The 21,604-nt window shown below is 45.5% G+C and overlaps 1 protein-coding gene across 1 annotated transcript in view; it reads right to left on the bottom strand.

Annotated features, from left to right (window-relative positions):
• Positions 1-5,330, bottom strand: part of PNPLA1 (patatin like domain 1, omega-hydroxyceramide transacylase) — a 42,500-nt gene extending 37,170 nt beyond the window's left edge. Inside the window, 1 exon segment of the mRNA XM_014782769.2 lies at positions 5,126-5,330. Coding sequence (XP_014638255.2) covers positions 5,126-5,330 — 205 coding nt within the window.
• Between the last annotated feature and the right edge of the window lie 16,274 nt (positions 5,331-21,604).

The raw sequence follows: 21,604 nt of genomic DNA, 5'->3' as shown, positions 1-21,604 counted from the left end.
AATTTTGTTTTTCAAGATTATGCAAATACAGCTTTGAGGCAAGTTCCCAGCCCCGCTTCTCACCAGATTAGAAATTCTGAATCCCCCCACTGGTCATCATGGAGACCATCTCTCCTCCGGTGAATGAATGAATGAACGAATCTTGACCATATCTCTAATGAAAACCAGGCACTGTGTTAAGTGTTTTTACAAAACATTTTCACGTGCCCCCAAATTGGCCCTATCACAGAACTAGGCACACGTCGCGGGAAGGTGGACCCTCTGCTGCCTCAGCTTTCACAGGAACAAAACACACCATCTCAGGACAGAAAAGCTAGGGCTGGGAACAAGAGGAGAGGGCATAGCCTGGAGGAGAGACGCCCTGGGGGGCCAAGTGTTGAAGACTTTTTTAAAAAGAGACAAACTTCTGGTTATATGCAGATGCTGTGATTGTTTACACATAAAATGTGAGATAATCTACCAACAAACTTTCAGAACTATTAAGAATGTTCACAAGGTTTCTCAAAACAAGATCAACATGCAAAAGCCATCAACATTCCTTTACATCAGCAATAAGCAATTAGATTAGAAAATGCCATAGAAAAAAAGATCCTATTCTCCATAGCAACAAAAACTAATAAATCTAATAAAAGATACACAAAATCTTTATTGAAGGACAAAAAAGGGCAGAAGAAATAGAGAGGTAGATCCTGTTTATAAATGGGAAGACGTTATTTCAATCAAAATCCCAACAGAGCTTTTCACGTGGGGAAGAACAGGGGTCAAGAATAATAGAGGTAATATTTGAAGAAGAAATTGGAAGAGGAGAAGGAGAAGGATTGCCTTATATGATGTACCCCTTATTGTAAGGCTATAGTGACTAAAACTGTGTGATTTGGTGCAGAAACAGACAAATTTGCCAGGGGAAGAGAAGAGAGACTCCAGGACAGATTCTTAAGAATCCAGGAACTTGAATAAGCCAGAGACAGCATTTCAAACAAGTGTGGAAAGGGCTGCTTATAGATGGTGTTGGATAATTGGTTTCCACATGGCAAAACAACTAAAAACTTAGATTTCTACCTCAAACTAGCCACAAAACAAATTCCAGATGGATTAACCTAAATATGAAAGAGCAACACTTTAAAGCTTTTGAAAGAAAATACAGATGAAATCATTGTAACAAAGCAAAGATATTAAAAAACACATTTGTTAGAGGAAAAGATTGATACATTTGCATTAGAACGGAAATTTTCTGAATGACAAAAGACATCATGAAATAAAATGACAAGCCATGGAGTGGAATAAGATAGTTGCAATGTCTATAACTAACAAATGATTAGTGTGCAGACTATATGAAGAACATCTACAAGCTAAGGAGAAAAAGACAATGGTAGAAAAAACAGGAAAAGATCATATGAACAGGCAGGCAAGTTACAGAAGGGAAACAATAAGTGGTCAATAGATACATAGAGATGCTTAACATCACTGGTAATCAGGATATGCAGATTAAATAAGCAAAATAAAATGAGATAATTTCACATTTATTAGAGTGACAACACTTTGAAGTCTGACAGTGGGGAATTAGAACTCGTATAAGCTGCTAGTGGTTAAATTGATACAACCTCTTTGGAGAATAATTTAGCCAAGTCTGGTAAGGTTAATGTGACGCGTACCCTAGGGAAACATTCCACGTGGGCATGGGAGACACGAACAAGGATGCTCAGCGCAGTATTGTTTATAACAACAAAAACTTGGCCATGTCCATCAACAGAATGGCTAAATGACCCGTGCTATAGTCTTAATGGAGTATATACTGAAAGAGGTAAAGAGCCTTGAAGAATGTCAGGAGATCGAGTCCTGGGTCTTTCGCTTCTAACTGATGGTGGGATGTTACACAGTCACTGGTCCCTCTTCATAGAATGATCTCCCCAGATACTCTCGTGGCTCACTCCCTCACCTCTTTCAGGTCTGTGTGCAAATTCCACCTGCTCAGATAGGCTTCCCTGACCCCATTATTTATACAACTAGCGTCCGCACTCCTTGACACTGCTTTGTCAAGAAGCAGAGTGGTTTCAACGGCAAGTGTGTAGACTCTGGCCAGACTGGGTTCAAATCCCAGCTTTACCAAGTACTGTTTGTATGACCTTAGGCAAGTTATTTAAGCTTTCTGTGACTCAGTTTCCTCCTCTGTAAAATGGAGATATAATAGTTTTCACCTCAGAGGGTTGTTGAGAGGACTGAATGAGTCAATATGCCAAAGACTTAGAACAGTGCCTGACAGGAAGGAAGTGCTGGTTAAGAGTAAATTACATGGCAGTTAAAATGAATGCAATAGACCAGAATGATGTAGAAAAATCTCATAACACACCGCTGAGAGAAAAGAGCAAGTCCCACGTGCACCTCACCCTCCCCTGAACTCCTCTCCTAGTCACGGGCAGCTCACGGTCCAGTCCTTGGTTACACCCGCAGTCACGTGTCCTTCTCATGGTTTTAGTTCCCCTCCCCTGCTGTCTGAGCTGGTTACAGCCTGGCCAAGTAGGTTTTTGACGGTACTTATTGAACTGGTTGCACTGAATTAATTCTGAAAAGTCCTTAAATGCCAGAAGATGAAGACACCATTGACTCTCTCAGGTGGTGTATTTTAAGATGTTGAAATAAAGACATGAGGAGAGTGGGCGCAATGGAGCAGGGGAGCGACACAGATACCCAGAAAGGGAGAGAATTCCAGAGGCAAGGGGTCTCCAAGGGCAGGAATTCTGTGACTCCAGGACGAGGGAGTGGGGGCTCTCACCTCAGCCCCTTTATGAAGGCCTGTCCTAGGGTCCTCTGTGTGACTGAAGCATTACTCTACATTCACAGAGGATTCTGTGTATGAGAAAAGATCTAGAAGGATCCAAGCAGAGTCTTTAGCGCTGGCTACAGGAGGGAGAGTGGGATGGGGGACAAGTGGGGTGAGTGGAGGCTTTTTAAAAAACTCTACATACTTTTGCATTATTTGAATTTTGTGTAGCGAGAAAGAATTTATTACTTGTGAAATATTAGAAAGAAAAAAATTATCTTGCACATAGGGGTACTCAGTGAATGGACATTACTATTATTCTTTTTTGTGTGTGTGTGAGGAAGATCAGCCCTGAGCTAACATCCATGCTAATCCTCCTCTTTTTGCTGAGAAAGATCGGCTCTGAGCTAACATCTATTGCCAATCCTCCTCCTTTTTTTTTTTCCCCCAAAGCCCCAGTAGATAGTTGTATGTCATAGTCGCACATCCTTCTAGTTGCTGTATGTGGGACGCGGCCTCAGCATGGCCAGAGAAGCGGTGCGTCGGTGCGCGCCCGGGATCCGAACCCGGGCCGCCAGTAGCGGAGCGCGCGCACTTAACGGCTAAGCCACGGGGCCGGCCCTACTATTATTCTTTAAAACAAAGACAAAGACTTCCCACCCAGTGCAGAGGTCTCCAGCAGGAAGGTGCCCTGCTCGCACCTCTTCCCCACTCACTGTGGCTAGCCCTTCAGCAAGTCTCACTGGCTCCACCTTCATTGTATAACCTGAATCCAACAGCTTCTCACTACCCAGCAGCTGCCACACTCATTCCTGGCCTAGATGTTCAACAGCCTCCTACCCGTCTCCTTGTTTCTACCTGTACCCCCTCCAACTCCTGCTGCCCAGCAGTTGTGGTTCCTTAAAAACCCAAACCAGGTAGTTGACACGTTCCAAGCACTTGCCATGTGCCAGACACCATGATAAGCAGTTCACTCACTAGCTCAGTTGATCCTTTAACAACCCTGGGAATTAGGTACTAGTAGAATCTCCACTTTACAGATGCCAAACTGAGGCATAGAGCGTTCAATCATTTCCCCCAGGTCCACGTTGTGAAATGGCAGAGCTGGGATCCAGTCCAGATGGAGCGCATGCTCCCAGCCGCCTCCCTGCATTGCCTCCCTCACAGCGTGTCTGTGCTCCCCTCTCCCTCGGGTGAAATCAGAGCTGACTACTCAGGCTACAAGGCCCCACGTGATGTGGCCCTGCCTGCCTCTCCAGCCTTATCCTGCACCTCCCTCCTTCTCACCCACCACTCCCCAGCCCCACTGGCTCCCTGGCTGCTCCACCGTCTGGAACTTTCTTTCCCTGATTCTCAAATGGCTTGTTCTCTACTTCACTCAGGTCTCTGCTTGAATGTCACCTCCTCCAAAAGGGCTTCCCCAACCACCCTTTCTAAAATAGTCCCCACTTTACTCTCTGACCCTTTCCTGCTGTAATTTTATTCTTAGATCTTATCACTTCCTGATATGACATCATAAGGTTATTTGTTTGAATGTTAATTATCTGTCTCCTCTCTCTAGAATTTGTGCTCCATGAGGGCAGGAACTTTGTCCCCATTGCCTAGAATGGAGCTGGCATGGAACGGTAGGGCAGTAAATGAATAACTGCACCCAAGGCAGCCTGTGAGGATGTTGGGCTGATCCAGTACCAGGTCTAGGTCTGCTGTGCAGGGCTGCTAGGAACGTGTTTGCTCCCTCTGCACAGGATGGTGCTTCTGCCCTCTGGGTCAGTGGTTGGCCCCATCCTTCTTTTTGGGGCCCCTGGACTAGCAGGGTCGAAGGTGAAGGGAGATCTTCCATACTTCTTCCCAGTTTCTCCCTCTCTGGCCGGCCCTCCGTCCATCCCTCCAGCCCCAGAGCTTTCACCTCTCCAGCCACCTGGAAGGTGGTCTGACAAATCCCTTCCCACCAAGGTGATCAAGACGTGAAGTGTTGCCCTTCCCAAGGATATCTGCATTTTAAACAAGGCCAGGCAGGAGCAACACTTCACCCCAATGGGTGGCTGTGTCATGGTGTGACTTCTGACACCAGGAGGTTGGAGGGAGATACCGCCTTTCCCCGCTCCCAAGCCCTGGGAGACAAGACATAACAGGCAAGAGCATTGAGGGGAAGACGGGTCCAAGCTCACCCAGTAGTCAGAGACTGGGACCTGGCAGACCCCAGTCTCAAATGTCACAGCTACCCCCATCCCACTCGACCCACCTCTTCCTTTCCTGCCACCCAGAAGGCCTGGCTTTATTCCCACAATCATGCCCAAGCCATCTTCGGGCTCTGCTTTGGGGAATCCCTCCAGAGGCTCCCCAGGGAACCCAGAACAAAGGCCTTACCCATTTCAATCCCGCAGATGGCCAGGGCCGCGATCACAGCACCTGCTGATGTCCCGGCAAAGCGATGGGCCGTTTCCAGCATCCGGGGGGCCAGGTCCCGAAGGGCGTCCACAGCCCCGGCCTGGTAGAAGGAGAGGAATCCACTGCCCGAGAAGGAGATGGAATGAGGGGTGTCCGGGTCCCCTTTGAACACCTGTTCTTCCATCTTCTCAGCCTGGGGCCTCCCGTCGGGGGAGGAACTACTCCTCAGCGCTTGCCTCCCTGAGCTTGGCTGCCCTCCTGTTGGAACTCGCGGCCACGCTTCCCTGCCAGCCTGGAGCCTGGAATGTGGCTGTCTCTCCCCAGTCGGCTGGGACACCCACAGGTGGTTCAGGCAGCTGCCGCCTGGCCCTGTTGAGCTCCGCCAGGAGGCAGCCCCAAAGGCCCAGGACGAGGTGCAGAAGGCCCCCGAGATGTGTGCACAGCGTCCTGGTCCTGTGAGCAACCCCCTGGCTTCATTGCATGGCTAGAGCCATCTCCCGCCCAGACTCAGCCCTCTGCCCATGCTGGGTGCACCTGGGAGCTGCCAAGCAGGGCCAGCCCAAACAGGCGGCGCTGCTCAGCCCTCAGCCCGGAGGCTTCACACATCGAGTTGCGAAACCTCCGATGGTTATCAGAGGGTGTCTCCCTCCCTGACACGCTGTGGCAGTAAAGGAATTAAATGCCCGCCTCCCTCCAGGAGGACGGGGTCCCCTCCCCGCAGGGGCAGGACTGCCAAGTTGGCTCTGGTTTTCGAGGTGGACACACTCACACCGCATGCCCCCCACAGCGACACCCTCCCTGGGCTCCTTCTCCAGGTCCCGTGTGGTATGTGCGATGTGTTAGACAATTATTGTTATTTGTTCTCCTTGCATAAGTGCCCCCTTTGCTTATTCACTTGTTTGTTCAGACGTTAGGACTGGCCACGGGCAAAACTGTACAGGAAGGGCAGTTTGGCTTCAGAGGCCCCACCGACCACCACCTCTCCACCTCCCACCGCCTTTTCTCCCCGGCCCTTCACTGACCCACGACCCTTAGTAGCGCCCTCTCACCCAACTCCAAACCTTCACGCTGTCTCCTAAGTGTCTCAGAAGAAATCAGTCTGAAATCTAGATCATTCTAAGTGTTTGGGGCTTCATATCGTACGCTGCTCTCCCCGCTTTGAAATGAGAAGTTTGAGATGGCAATATTTAACCCCAAGGATGAACAGCTTGGGGAGCCAGATATGGGGGTACCGGGCTCAGGGCAGAGAGACGTTTTGGAGCCCAAAGGGTAAGGGATGTGGCGTGGGGGACCAGGGTTAGCTCCAGGGGGCACTGGTCATGCCCCCTCTAGAGCTGTGCAATGTGGCCCTGGCAAGGAGGGTCTTCCTCACAGCCCGCAAATTTCAACACCTGAGGATGTCACAAAGCAGCGAAGTGGCAAGATCGCGTCTCTCCCTCCACATCCCCCCCGAGCATACAGAGGCAGGAACAGAAGTAGAATCGAGACACCAAGTTCTCTGCCCAATGCCCAGTCCAGCTCCATACTCTGTTAGCACGTGCCATCAATGCCGAACCCTCCCAGGGAGCTCCCGCCAACTCTGCAGGCCTCGCTGATCCATGTTGGAGTTCTACAATGAGGGCAACGTCCAGTATTCAGTGAGGAGGCAGTTTTCTGTCTTGGGCAGGTAGTTCCAGGTATATAATTGCCTGCTTTGGGGAAGGGAGTTTTGATTAAATGTGTGTGCAACAGAGAAAATGTGTGTGTGTTGTGTATGTGTGTATGGTTGGGTGTACAGAGATACGAGGTGACCGACTGCTGGGGTCAAGGGTGGGGTGTGACACGGTGGAGTCCAATCAGCCTGTGGAACACGAGAGCCTGCCTCCTTCCTGGGAAATCAGGTCAGCTCCACTGAGTATTTGCATGCCCAGCTCTGTGTCAGGCGCCCTGGGAGATGGGAGCGAGTTGGAAGCTCCATCCCCTAACTCAGATGCTTTCACTTCTTGGGAACAAGACAGACAAATGTGAAATAACCAGAGGACCATACTGGGCAGTCTATAATTAAGTACCAAATTGTGCAGGGCTAAGATTCCTGCCAGAAAAGTTAAGAGATGGAGGTGAGCAGCGTGGGCTGGAACCATCAGAGAAGCCGTGTGGTGGAACTGTGGGTTGGAGGATTTGAAGAAGCTGGAAGGAAGAGGGAGGGTATTGCGGCAAGGAACAACACAAGCTCCTTGCAGGGAAGGGAATAGGTGTGATCGTGGGCAGTTACACAGGATGAAGGTCTTTGGATCAGACAGACATGAGTTGAATCCCAGCTTTGCTCTTCATAGGCAGCGTGACATGTGTAACCTCTTAGGGCCTCAGTTTTCCTCATCTGTAAAAGGGACAATAATGCCTCTGCTGCACAGTAGCCGTAAAGGTTAAAGATATGGCTGTAAAATGCCTGGCACGTGGTATGTCTATTATTATCAAAAGGCAGTAAGGGCCAACTCTTGGACCTGGGTAATAAGATGGAATAGAAAGGTGGAGTTGGAAGAGGAAGATGTAATCCCTTTGTGACATGCAGGAGGAGCTGAGAGAGTTCCCAGGCAGGAGAGTCTTGGAGGGGCAATGAGACCAGGTTGGAGGACGAGGAAGGAAGATGGTGCTGCATCCTCCTAGGGATGCTGGCAGCCAGGCCAGGGCAGCGACTGAAAGAAGACGAGTTAGTGAAGCCATTGCCGCAGAGAGTGTCAGGACCAGGGGACTGGTTGGATGGGCAGAATGAGTCATGGCTGATGGGTGCTGGGAGGGGTGGGGCCGCCTTTGGCAGACTTGGGGAAACTGGGTGGACGACGAGTTTTCTTTAAGATGTGTCTGAGATGACAGCAAGACATTGGAGCTAGTGGGGGAGGAGGGTCAGGGAAGGCTCCAGAAAGGGGTACAAGAGACCCTTGCCATTGAGGCAGCAGAGAAGGATAAGCAGTTGGAGGTGGGCACATGTTGAAGGAAGAAAATCTTGGACAAGTATTCTCCTTCCGGGTCATCTCGCTTTTCCCAGTGAAATAGGAAGCAAGGCCGCTGCTGTGGGGGCTCCAGAGAGCCGGGGGTCCACTATCCTCTCCAAGACAGTGCCTTGTCCTGACGTGGCCCCGGCAGCCCCACTCCTCGGGCCTGGTGTTGGATGAGGCCGCAGTCTTCACTGAGTGAACATATTCTTCAGTTCCCTGGGGATGGTGGAGACCACGGCAGGTGCAGCACAGCCTCTATGCAAACAGGCAAACTAGCAATGCACAATCGTGCACGGGAAGGCCCCATCGGAGCTGTTAACATGTTCACAAAGTGCTGACTCGGGCAGAGGGACGAGGGCTGGTGGGCCGCATGGCTCGCCCGTCCCATGCCTCGATGTGAAATGATTGAAAAAGTTCATCTCCTCTCCCCTTGTTCCTGACATTATACTTGAAGCCCTAAGAACTTCAAGTGGACGACATCAAGAAGGGATCCCATTCCAACACTTCTGCATTTGATTTTTAAAGTCGGCTTGCAATCCTCTCGGGTGTTTTAAACTAAGTCAACACTGCTCATATGACTCACCAGCCCCTGAGGAAATCATACGCAAGAAACTGAGACTGCTTATCACACTCAATTCCAACAAGACAACCCAAAGTAAATTTATAGAAGAACGTGGAGTTTCCATAAGTATTAGATATGTGAAGCCACCCAGGACACGGCTCTCAGGGAGAAGGAAGGTATCTAGATTCTGGGTTAGCCTTTCATAGACGGTGTACCCTGAAATCTTGTAAAATGTTTATTTAGTGAAGAACCTCGTTGTTTTGATGAGAGTATGAAGGTTACAGCATCGCTGGTGAATAATCTTGCCAACGTGTTTAACCTGAATCTGATTGAGGCCTAACGTCCAGTTTACAGTGAATACAGGGCATGACAGAATGAGTTAAATGACGCCAGGTGAAAACAACCAGACAAATTGAAATAGTGGTAAGAGCTGGTAGATGCTGTTGTTGCTACACAGCAGCCATTCCCAGCCCACTTGCTCCTCACCCACGTCCCTTTACAGCAGCTGACAGGCCAGATACTTGATTTCCCAGCCTCCCTTGCAGCTAGAGACGACCATGAGGCCCAGTTCTGGCCAATGAGAAGTAAGGGGAAATCTGCTGGGTGGCTTCTAAGAAAGATTTTCCTCCTTGATAAAAGGAGGAAGGTTCAGGAGGAGAGCCCCTTTCACTCCACCCCTTTTCTTCCTGCCTGAGATGTTGTCCTGTGAGAACATGCTGTTTGGAGCTATGGCGGCCACCTGGCATCCAACAGGGGAAACATGGCAGACCCACTGAGTGGATTAGTTATCTATTGCTGTGTCACAAATTACCTCAAAACTTAATACCTTAAAATAACAAACATTTATGATTTCATACAGTTTCTGAGGATTAGGAACCCAGAAATGGCTTAGCTGGGTGGTCCTGGCTCAGGGTCTCTCTTGAGGTTGTAGTCAAGCTGATAGCCAGTGCTACTGTCACCTCAAGGGTCATCTCAAGGGTTGGGATAGAAGAACCCACTTCCAAACACACTCTCATGGTTGCTATAGGCAGCAGTTCTTAGTTGGCTATTGATAGAAAGCTTCAGTGCCTCACCACAGGGGCCTCTCCATTGGGCTGCTCACAAGATGACAGCTTGCGGGCTGGCCCAGTGGCATAGCAGTTAAGTTCACACATTCCGCTTCGGTGTCTTGGGGTTCACTGGTTTGGATCCTGGGCACAGACCTACTCACCGCTCATTAAGCCACGCTGAGGCAGCGTCCCACATAGAAGAGCTACAACTCTACAACTATGATATACAACTATGTACTGGGGCTTTGGGGAGAAAAAAGCAAAAAAAAAAAAAAGGAAGATTGGCAACAGATGTTAGCACAGGGCCAATCTTCCTCAAAACAAAACAAAACAAACAAAACAACAATAATAACAAAAAAATGACAGCTTGCTTTTCCCAGAGAGAGACATGCAAGGGGGAGGGAGAGAGACAGAACAAGAGAGAATGTGAACCCAAGATGGAGGCCATAATCTTTCTATAACTTAATATCAGAAGTGATACCATCCCTTCTGCCATATTCTATTGGCCACACAGACCAACTCTGGTAAAATGTGGGAGGGGTGTGAGTACCAGAAGGTGGGAATTATTAAGGGCCAATTCGGAGGCCGGCTACCACACTGAGGATAGCAGAGGAGAAAGAACGAGCAAGCCTAAGTCCTTGAGATTGCTGAGTGACTGTACCAACCCTCAAACCATTTGTACCCTTCCTGTTGTGTCAGATAATCGAGGTCTTTATAGTTTAAGCCACTGTTCATTTGATATTTTCTCCTGAAAACCTCATGACTAATGCAAGGACTACTAAATATTTCTAGTAAAATGTAGAAATATCATCTTGAGAAGAACAAATAAGGTATGCCCTTTGCTTTTAGTAAAAACGAAAGGAAACCTCAAGGTATAGTTTGTTATTATGGGTGAAATAATCCTGATTCATGAAAATTCTGAAAAATTTAATCTAAAAATTTCAGAAAATTTTATTATACCTTTTAGAAATTGTTTATGACCCATTACTTTTATTAGAAGAAACAGAATATTTTTCTCTTCCTTATTCGTCCTAAAAATAAAGTGGTGTTCTGCTAATTAATTGAAGAGGGCTGTAATATAGCACTTGCCTTTTGAGGTGTGTAGTTTAATTTTTGAGGACTTGATCAACAGATAGGTATATCCTCTGTGGGGTGCAAGTGTTTACGCCTTTCCTAAAAAGTCAGCAATTTTTAAAAATAAGATTTAAGGAGAGAGGAGAAAACTTGACACAGTTGAGAGGGAGACAGAGCTTGCTGGCGTCCTATCATGTTGTCCTCTTACATGACCTTGAGATCATTCACGTGGCCTAAATCATATCTTCTTCTCGTTATGAAATAACTCACACATACAGGAAAGTATCGAAAACAGAACAGCAAACATCCACCAACCTACCAGGCAGATTCAACAAATCTTAACATTTCACCACATCTCAGTCAAATATTTGTTTAGTTTTAAAGAAATGAAACATCACAGATAGAGGTGAAACCTCCTTTGAACTCTTTCCTTATCTTATCCTCACTCTCCCTCCCATGGGAAACCATATCCCAGATCGGAGAAAATCTTTCCCTTCCATGTTTTTCTATTTCTATTACATGAACATGTTTCATAAATAATGTACAGTATTGCTTTATAAATATTTTTAAATGTCATGTAAGCAAACACATTGATTTATTCTGCAATTTGCTGTTTTCATTTAGCATTGTGATTCATGGTTCTAGTCTTTTCCATTTTACTGCTTTTGGTAACCTATTATGAGACCATAGGACAGCATATTCATCATTCCCTTACTGATGGACATTCAGGCTGTTTCCAATGCTTGTCTATAACCAACAATGCTGCAGTGAACACCTTTATATTCATCTCCCTTTGCATCGTATGGAAATTCCTCAGGTCATAATCTGGGTGTATCAATTGTCCCCAAGGGATTTTAATTTATGGAGGTGACTGAGTGATGACACAGAGAGGGTAATGCCATTGAAAGCAGATTTTTATTACTTACATTTCTGGAGACAAGGGGGCATGCTGTGCCACACAGGGCCACATGGGGAAGCACCAGGTTTGGTCAGGAGGCAGAAGGGATGAGAGGAAAGCATGGCCCAGAGGCTTTATTGTGTTTTCTGCAAGAAAGGAAAGGCAGGGCAGGGGAAACAGCTTAGGATTGGCTGGTTAGAATAATGTCAGCAGGCTCTGGACTATACAGGTGGTCTCTAGTTGGTGGTCTCTAGGTCCCTGGCCCTGGGTGATAAGGTCAGAGGAATATTGTCTCCTGGAGTGTAGGAGCCAGATAGAGGAGGTGGTTCAGAGTATGGGCTCTGGATTTTAGTACGCATATGAAAGGTGTGCTCATAGCCCATTGCTATCTCTAAGAATTGGCTAGCTGGGAGGGGCAGTCTCTCTTCAGTCAAAGAGGCCACGAATGCCAGAGCATCATGAATATATGAAATAAGAAAATATGGTTAATGCAGTGGACACTTCTTCAATTTGACTAGGTGTTGCCAAATTGCTCTCTAGAGTGGTTGTGCCGATTTACACTCCCACTGAGAGTTATAAGAAATCTAATTGCTTTGCTTCTCTTGGTATTACTGGAATAGAAAAGTTTTGCCCATCTGAGGGATGTGAAGTGCTATCTCATTGTTGTTTAATTGATATTTTCCTGATTATTCTTGAGGCTGGGTGTCATTTTTTTTTTGTGTGTGAAGAAGATCAGCCCTGAGCTAACATCCATGCCAATCCTCCTCTTTTTTTTTTTTTTTTTTGCTGAGGAAGACTGGCCCTGAGCTAACATTCATGCCAATCTTCCTCCACTTTATGTGTACACCGCCACAGCATGGCCTGACAAGCGGTGCATCAGCAAGCGCCAGGGATCCGAACCAAGGCCACCAGCAGTGGAGCGCGTGCACTTAACTGCTAATCCATGGGGCCGGCCCCTGGGCGTCATTTCATCTGTCCATTGGTCATTCTAGTTTCCTCTTCTCTGAATTGCTTGTTAGCTTTTTCCCGTTTGGGTGGGGGCAGTGTTTGTCTTTTGATAATAATGTGTAGATGTTGGTACTAATACTAGCTAATATTAATAATACTGATAATATTAATATTAGCAATTGAATGCATCGCAAATATCCTCTCCCAGTTTGTGGCGTGTCTTTCAACTTTTTTATGATATCTCTATGATACAGAAGTTTAAAATGTATCATGTTTTTCCTTTATAATTTATGTTTTTGCATCTTAAAGTCATAAAGATGGTCTCCCATATAAAATACAGCCTTGGTTGTTTGTAATGATTTAGTCTTTGAGCCTAAGCTATCTGTTCGGTTTCCATTGAAAAACTGCAGTCTGGTGGGCAATTTGGCATTATGTATTTAAAAAGACATACTTGTAGGAATTTATCCTGCAGAAATACTCACAGGAGTCCCCCCAAAATATATGCACAGAGTTGTTAAATACAGCACCAATGGTAATAGTAAAAATCTCTAAGTAACCTAAGTACCTATCAGTGGAAAGCTAGTTAAATGAATTATGGTATATCCACATAATGTAATTCTCTGCAGCAGTAGAAAAGAAGGGAGATCTAGATGTGCTCATATGGAAAGTTCTCCAAGATATATTGGTAAGTAGGAAAAATTAAAGTTAAAAAAACAAGGATTCAAACAGTAAGTATAGTGTGCTACCATTTACGGTTGAAAAGGAAAAAACAATATTCTCTACATATACACGTGTAAAATTTCAGTTACAATGGTTACTTCTGAGGAGGACGACTGGGGTTTGAGGGTGGGAGGGAAACCATTTTTCATTGCCAATCTTTTGTGCTGTTCTCATTGTTACATCCGTTACGTAAACAAAGGAGAATTGTTGTGGATACTCCATTTGCTGTCAGTTGATGTTTGTTTTGGCATTTGAAACATTCTGAGGTGAGAGGGTCTTTTGTCCCAATAGCTGAGAAGAAATTGAATTATTAGAAATGGGACCGGAGCCTGGGCGTCACCGGACGGTCTTGTTACATGTGTTCTGTAGCCGGGGCTGAAGGCAGGAAGGGCCGCGCTCGCAGCAACGCAGCAACATGCCGGTGATGAGATTCAGGCTTGCTGTTGTCTGGGAGAGGGAAGAGTTGTCTGTGAACCAAGGAGGGGGTTGGGAGAAGTGGGGGATGAGGGGTTGTCTGTAGGATCGGGTGGGGTGGGGGGAGAAGGTGGGGGCAGGTGTGAGCCAAGAGGATCCGCCTAGGTCCCTGCAGCCCCAAGACCAGCTGTCTGTGAGTCCCACGGTCTGGGCCCCCTAGACTCTGAGTCTCCTTGCACTGTCTGGCTGCAGGCTGGGAAGAAGCTCCGCATCCCCACCCCCAGTGAAACAGGAGAGCCCCCTCCTCAAAGCTTCCAGCAGGCAATTCTCTGGAGAAGAAGAAGAAAAAAATCCGTGCTCAACCTAGGAAAATACTCATGCGATAAATGAGAATTAAAGGCACCTCAAGTTTACCCTTGTTGAGATTTAAGGGAAATGAATTGGGTTGGCATCTACAGAACAAAGACAAAATGTGCCCCAGGGTTAAGTCCAACTGCCTTTCTCAGGGCAGTTCGGTGTAGCTGGTTAGGGGGCTGGGCTGTCTGGGTTCAAATCACAGCTCTGTGGATTCCTCCTCCAGCAAGTTACTTATCATCTGTGTGCCATAGACTTCTTATCTGTAAAATGGGAAAACAGTACTTACCTCCTAGGGGGTTGTCACGTCATATGGTAAGTGCTTCCGAAGTGTTAATCATTGTTATTCTTTCTTTCTTTACCACCTTTGTAAATTCACTGCAGCTGGGGCCCTAGGCAGTGACCTGGTCAGTACGTGGAGATTGGATCTGTGTCTGAGCTCACAAACCTGATGAATAAACTGTAACCCAACTTGTTCATCTACGCTGGCCAGCGAGTGGAGGTGGATCCATCATGGCCTTTCTCTTCTCTCTTCTCCCCACGTGGGACCCCAGTTTGTACCCAGACGCTCCTTGGGGGAATGGGAACACTTCTGGGCTCTTATTTTTTTCCACGGCTGAGGGAAGCTACTTTGATCCACAGGAGGATCGCAATTCATGGTTGTAAAATAAACACCTGAATGAGTAAATGGTCATTGCGTGTTCCCTGTCATAGCAACACTGGAAACAACCTAAATGCTCCACAACAGGGAGTTGTTATTAAATTGTGGTCCAGTCACCCCACAAAACCGAGAAGTCATTGGAAAGGATAATTATAGCAATTATCTAGCGAGATAGAAAAATGCTTGCAATGTAATCTTAGAAAAACAAAAGAAATCAAAATAGTTTGGACATGATGTGGATCCACCTTGATGATAGTATATTATGTGAAAATGCAAGGTTCAGAAAAGGGAGTATAAAATGCCACCATTTGTGCAAAAAAGAGGGCAAAGAATATAAGACTTCACCTGCAGTTACAAGCAGCAAATACCTCTGAACGACACAGTGAAAACAGGGGGCCTCTAGGGAGGGGACTGAGAGGCAGACAGCCGGAGACAAGTCACCAGCAACATTTCTGTACCTTCTGAATGTTGAACCGTGTGAGCATGTTTCCGATTCAAAAATCAAATACTGTAATTTAAAACACTTCCTGGTACGTAGCAAAGTGAAACAGATCAATTCCTTTTTCTACTATATTCCTCAGGCACGTGTTTTTTCCCATCACATTTTACAGTTTCTGATATTGGGATATATCTCACAATCAATACCTATTTTTAATAAGTTCTTGTGCTGTTTTTTTTTTTCCTAAAAGGCTTTTACTAAATCTATGCTGAATCTTCAAATTGAGGGTATTTTAGAATCAAGGAAACATCGTACATAAAAACGGCATGTGGAAAGGGACTGTAACAGTGAAAACCATTGTGTGGTGGGACTGTGGGGGTCTTGCTTGTTCAGAATGATCCTGACTAGTATTTTTACATCATCTCTTCAATAGTTTTTAAAAAACATATTTTTAACTGTTTTCAGGAGACAATCAATGGTTTTAGAGGGAGGCGTTCCCCAGCACCGGGGGTCTAGATAACCTGCAAAGCAGTAAACCCGTGAAAATCGCCACCTGCTCAGCTTCGTTTGCTTAAATAATTGGCAGAGCAAAGCCCTGGGCCCTGAGTTTACCTGTTATGAGGAAACACTCATTTTCTTTGGATTTTTCCTGAGATTCCCACATTCCAGGAACAGTTTGTCAAAAACCGAGATAAGACTTACTTGGCCACAACAGGTATCTATTCTAGCAATTGGTTCAGACCTCAAGCGTTGGTTCAAACCATTGCCGTGGTTCACGGAACATTGTTGAGTTGGAAATGCTGATGACGCCCAGTGCCTGCTGGTCAGGCTGCCACAGCGGTGAAGTGCACCGAGCGTTGCGACCAAAAGGTGGCTTCAGAACCTTGCTGCTTCCAGTTCAGTCCAATGTGCTGAATGTACCCTGCAGGACCAGTTCTGACACACACTCTGTGGGTAAAGGATTTCTTAATCAAATGAATAAGTTTAGGAAATATTTTTTATTTACCCAAGCAGCTAAGCTTGAGATAACTTGGAGATCCACAATGCAAATCTTCTTATTAAAGGCACTGAAAAGTCCTGGGTGGCAAGTTCCATGGATTTCCAGCTTAACAGCCACTCCTACAGTCTTCCTGGCTAATGAAACCCCAATTCTGTTCACCCTCTCCAGGGCAACCATGTCCTGAGGGCAAGCAAGTCCCAGAATAAGGGGGATTAAGAACGAACAGAGAGGGGCTGGCCCCGTGGCGTAGCAGTTAAGTGCGCACGCTCTGCTGGCGGCCCAGGTTCGGATCCCGGGCGCGCACTGACGCACCGCTTGTCAGGCCAGGCTGAGGCGTCGTCCCACATACAGTGGAGGAAGATCAGCACGGATGTTAGCCCAGCGCCGGTCTCCCTCAGCAAAAAGAGGAGGATGGGCATGGATGTTAGCTCAGGGCTGTCTCCCTCACAAAAAAAGAAAGAAAGAAAGAAAGAACAGAGGAACATAATTTCGGCCAATGAGACAGAGAAGAAATCTGCTGGGGAGTTCTGAGAAAATTTGTCTCTGCTCTTTAAAAAGAGACTGACAAACATTCTACATTCAGTAACGGCTGAGCAGCTCCTACTGGGCCACAAACCTCCCACATGACAAAGCCATAAAGAGCAACTACGAGGACACTAGAGAGTGATCAGAGCACACAGATAATGGAGAGGAGTCAACATTTGAAAGAAGGGAGCACTGGACAAAGCTTTAACTTTTTGTAGCTTCTTACCTGAGGGAAGGCTCTAGTCAGAGTCATGTGGGGTGGTTAAAACTAGGATAGAAGCCTATAGCTGTACTGGTGTGAAAAACCAGAGGACAGAGTTCTGGTGGCCACACAGCTGGAAAGTGAGCAGAGAAACCCTGGAAAGGAGAAGGAGCCACAAACTCTGTGTACAGACTCTGTTTAAATCTCTGAATCCCACATGTGCAGAACAGACTCCAAGCAGCACAGCTAAGGCTAAAAGATCTAAACTGAGATTTCAGCTTCCATCTACCAATATATGCAATTTGGGAGCTCAGCCAAGGTAACTGCCTGCTAAAACAAACACAAAAAGCAATACTCTTCAGAAGAACAAAGGAATCCACAGTCTCTACAATGTATCCTTCGCAATGTTCAGGGTACAATCCAAAGGTATTTGACATTAGAAGAAACAGGAAAATGTGACCATACAAAAAAGAAAAGACAATCAATGGAGACTAACCTCAAGATGACCCAGATGTTAGAATTAGCAGACAAAGATTTTAAAGCAGTTGTTATAAATATGTTCAAGAACATAAAGGAAAATACGCTTGCAATGAATGAAAAGATAGGAAATCTCAGCAGAGAAACAGAAATTATAAAAAGACCATAATGGAAATTCTAGAACTGAAAAATACAACATCTGAAAGAAAAAGACTAAAAGAAGAAACAGCCCATTTCTTCCTTCGGCCATTATAAGCATGTGATGCTTAGTTTGCCACAGTCATCTTCTAATCATCAGGATAGCTAGCTTGGGGATGAAGCCCATGTGCCATATATGGCAGAGCAAGAAGATGGAAAGGACCTGGGTCCTTAATAATATCATTGAGTCACTGAATTAACCAACCTAGGAACTTCCCTGCTGCCAGACTTCTTGTATTGGGAGAAAAATAAAATGTCCTCATTTAAACAATTTCTATTTGGGTTTTATGTTACTTACATGAGAAAGAAAGCATCATAGGTTATAACACTCTGCAGCAAAGAACTTGGCTTAATTTTGTTTAACCCAAGGTTCACCAAATTTATGTGACCATATCTTTTTTAACTAATAACTATTGAAATGCCAAACATACTTAGGAAAGTGCTGTGTAGACTGCAGTTTCCACCTTCTAAATCTGTGCCATTCAATGACATCACCTGTAGAATATTATGATCAAAACACCTGTTTTGATCATATAGTGTGTGGGATATGCTAACAACTGTCCAAATGGATGACTTGAAGGCTGCCAGGAATCTACTATTAAAAAATTTCAAGTTTGCAAATTCCTGCAAACTCGTGTTACTCAAAGTGTGGTGTGTGCACCAGTAGCATCAGCAACTCATACCCCAGACCTACTGAATCTAGGATCTGCATTTTAACAAGACTCCCCAGTGATTCATATGCACATTACAGGTTGAGGACTGTAAACTATCAATTGCAATATAGATGTTAGCTGCATTATTATTCATGAAAAAAAAATAATACCTTCTTAATCTGTTTCAGAGACCTTCACATAATCATCTCATTTGGTTTTCACAGCAATACTGAGAGTTAAAGTTTTAAACCCCTGTTTATAGAAGAGGAAATGAGATTCAGAGAAATAAAGTGACACTTAGTATATTGAGTTTTGATTAGTCCTATAGTTGGAGAAAATGTTATCAATTCATTGTTCAGATACTCTCATATTTTTGTTTTTTTTTTTGGCGAGGAAGATCAGCCCGAGCTAACATACGATGCTAATCCTCCTCTTTTTTTTTTTTTTCTGCTGAGGAAGATTGGCCCTTGGCTAACATCCATGCCCATCTTCCTCTTTTTGCTTGAGGAAGATTGTCTCTGAGCTAACATCTGTGCCAATCTTCCTCCATTTTGTATATGGGATGCCGCCACAGCACGGCTTGACCAGCGGTACATAGGTCTGTGCCCAGGATCTGAACCAGCGAACCCCGGGCCACTGAAGTGGAGCACATGAACTTAACGTCCACGCCATGGGGCCGGCCCCCAATTCTTGCATTCTAAATGTTAAACAAAATTCTCATATGCAATGATAGAATCATTTTGGAGAGCAATTTGGCTGTGTATCAAGAATCATAGCAGTGTGTCGAATGAGGTTGACTGCTTTCAATATTTCTTTGAATTAGTGATTCTATTTCTGGAAACTTATCCTAAGGAAATAATCTAAGGCATAGGAAAAATTCTAGCCAAAAGAGCTCACCCAGCACTATTTTAAATATTTAAGCATTGGAAACCCATAGCATTCGAGGGTAGGGAATAGTTAAATGACCTACAATATATCCACATAATGATATATTAAGTAGCCATATTTTAAATGGTGTTTACATTTAAAGCATATTTGGTATTGAACCAGATTGACTCTTTATGGCCTTTTCATCTACTACATGAAAATGGTTGGAAAAAGTTAAAAATGAAAGTTGTAAGGCAAAGATTATTTGTAAAGTGCTAGCTATAAAATTCGGTCTAAGATATATAAGGAAGGGCCTGCTCAGGCCGTCATCACCCTCTCTATCCATCCAAACCCAATGCCCAGCCATTCTTCAAGTCCTGCCTTTTCTACGAAGCCACCCCGACTCCTTGGCCCACCCTCCCTCCCTCCTCACAATCCCCATAGCACACATTGGCCCTTGGCATAGGCTGCCTTGTACAGCTGGTATTTTCATACAGTACGTGTCTCCCCGACTGGGGTCCTTGACATCAGTGACTGGGTTTTTAGACCTCTTTTATTCTGTGCAGCACACAGCTAAACCCCTGTCCCCAATCACTCACCAGGTCCTATTGATTTGACTTCCTAGCTTTCCTCAGCCCTATCCTTTCTTCTCTATCCCTTCCATTAAGACGTGTGTTCAAGGCCCTCTTCATCTCCGAGGTGGATTCCTGCAACATTGTAGCTATCAATGCTGTTTTAGTTAGGGTGCTTTCGGCTACAAGTAACAGAAAACTCAATGTGGAGTGGCTTGAATAATGAGGAAAGTCTATTCCTTTTATTCTGGAGAAAAGCCCTTTCCAGAAAGCCCTCCAGAAGGCTCCCTCAGGGTCCACTGGCCAGCACTGGGTCACACATCCATGCCTTAGTTTCAGGGGAGGCTAGGAAAGCCACCACGGGGCATTTTCAATCTCAATGGTGGGATGCAGGCTCTGCCAGCAGGAAGGAGAGAAGGGTGAAGGGGCAGTTTCTATTAGGATAGGGAACCAATAGTGTCTGTCTCCAACTCCCTGCTTGGCTCTCCCCACCTCTTTAATCTATTCCCAGCACTGCCATTATTTACTCACTCATTTAATTAATGATTCATCTGTTGTATTAGTTTCGGCTAGCTTATGTTCCAGTAATAAACAACTTTCAACTGCCAGTTGCTTGGACTAACAGGGTTAATGTTCACTAGCCACGGCAGCAGGCGGGGAAGAGAGAGCCTAGAGATCTGCAACAGCTCTCACCTGCTTGCGCCTGAAATTGACATGTGTCAATTCTGCTCCCATTTTATTAGCTGAAGCAAGTCACATAGCCATATCTAAATTCAAAATGGCAAAAAGTGAGACTATCCTTTGTGCCGGGTGAGCAGCATTAACAGTTACCACAGTCAACAAATATTTATCGGGCATTGACTCTATGCTGGGTGAGGTGCTGGAGATGCATTGGTAAGAAAAACAAAGTATCTATTCTGAAAGCATTTACAGTCCAGAAGCAATAGTTTACTCCTTCCTGTATGCCTTCGTGCTAACATATAAAGACTTAATTGTACCACCTCTTACATTTTTATTGTGTTAAAAAAAAAAACTTGGCTGTCTGCCTGAACAGGTTGTAAAACCTTAAAGATGTCTTATCCCTCCTTGTAAACCTAATACCTAGAATGGTGCCCAGCACTAATAGAAACTGTAATATTCGTTGAGTGATGTTTGAGAGAGGATGGGCTCAGCTACAAGGAAGAGGAAGCGCAGCTGACAGTGACTTAAACAAAGACGGTTTGTCTTTTCACGTAGCGAGAAGTCTAACAGCCAGAAGCTGCTGAGGTTGGTTTCTCTGTTCAACAATGTCACCCAGGACCCAGGGTCTTTCCAGCCTTACGCCACAATATGCTTAGCTTGTTGGCTTCTCCTCCTGTGATTGTGCCTCAAGGTCACAAGACTGCTGCCGCTGCTCCGTATAACATATTCACATCTAAGCTGGGAAGGAACAGAAGGGGCAGCGGCAGGGGGCTCTCCTCTGATGACTGTCCCTCATAGCAAGGAACAAAAGCTTTCCTAGAAACCAGCCAGTAGCTTATGTTTCACGGCCAAAACATGGATCACATGGCCACCCCAAGCTTCGAGCAAGGCTAGGAAAGAGAATATCTGGATTGCCAGTCTCTGTGGTTGGAGATGCCAAAGAAGAGGCTGAGAATGGGTGGGTAGCCAACCGAAAGGGTTCATCACAAATGAAGAGTATGTGCTCAATAAATATTTATTGGTGGAAGTTCAGATTTTTATGATCTGGTTGTTTACTGATTTTTAAGTACATATAAAGAACCCTCATCAGTGTTGTGACTAGCCAATATTGAGCGCATCTTCTGTTTGTCCTGGGTACTCTGCCAAGCAAGTTATATGAATTTTTTCATTCAGTCTTCGCAACCGTATGACA

The sequence above is a fragment of the Ceratotherium simum genome, chromosome 13 (assembly GCF_057802395.1).
Source record: "Ceratotherium simum simum isolate JZ-2026a chromosome 13, ASM5780239v1, whole genome shotgun sequence".
Taxonomy (NCBI): domain Eukaryota; kingdom Metazoa; phylum Chordata; class Mammalia; order Perissodactyla; family Rhinocerotidae; genus Ceratotherium; species Ceratotherium simum.
The sequence above is the reverse complement of the archived record's forward strand: the minus strand, read 5'-3'. Positions and strand labels throughout refer to the sequence as shown.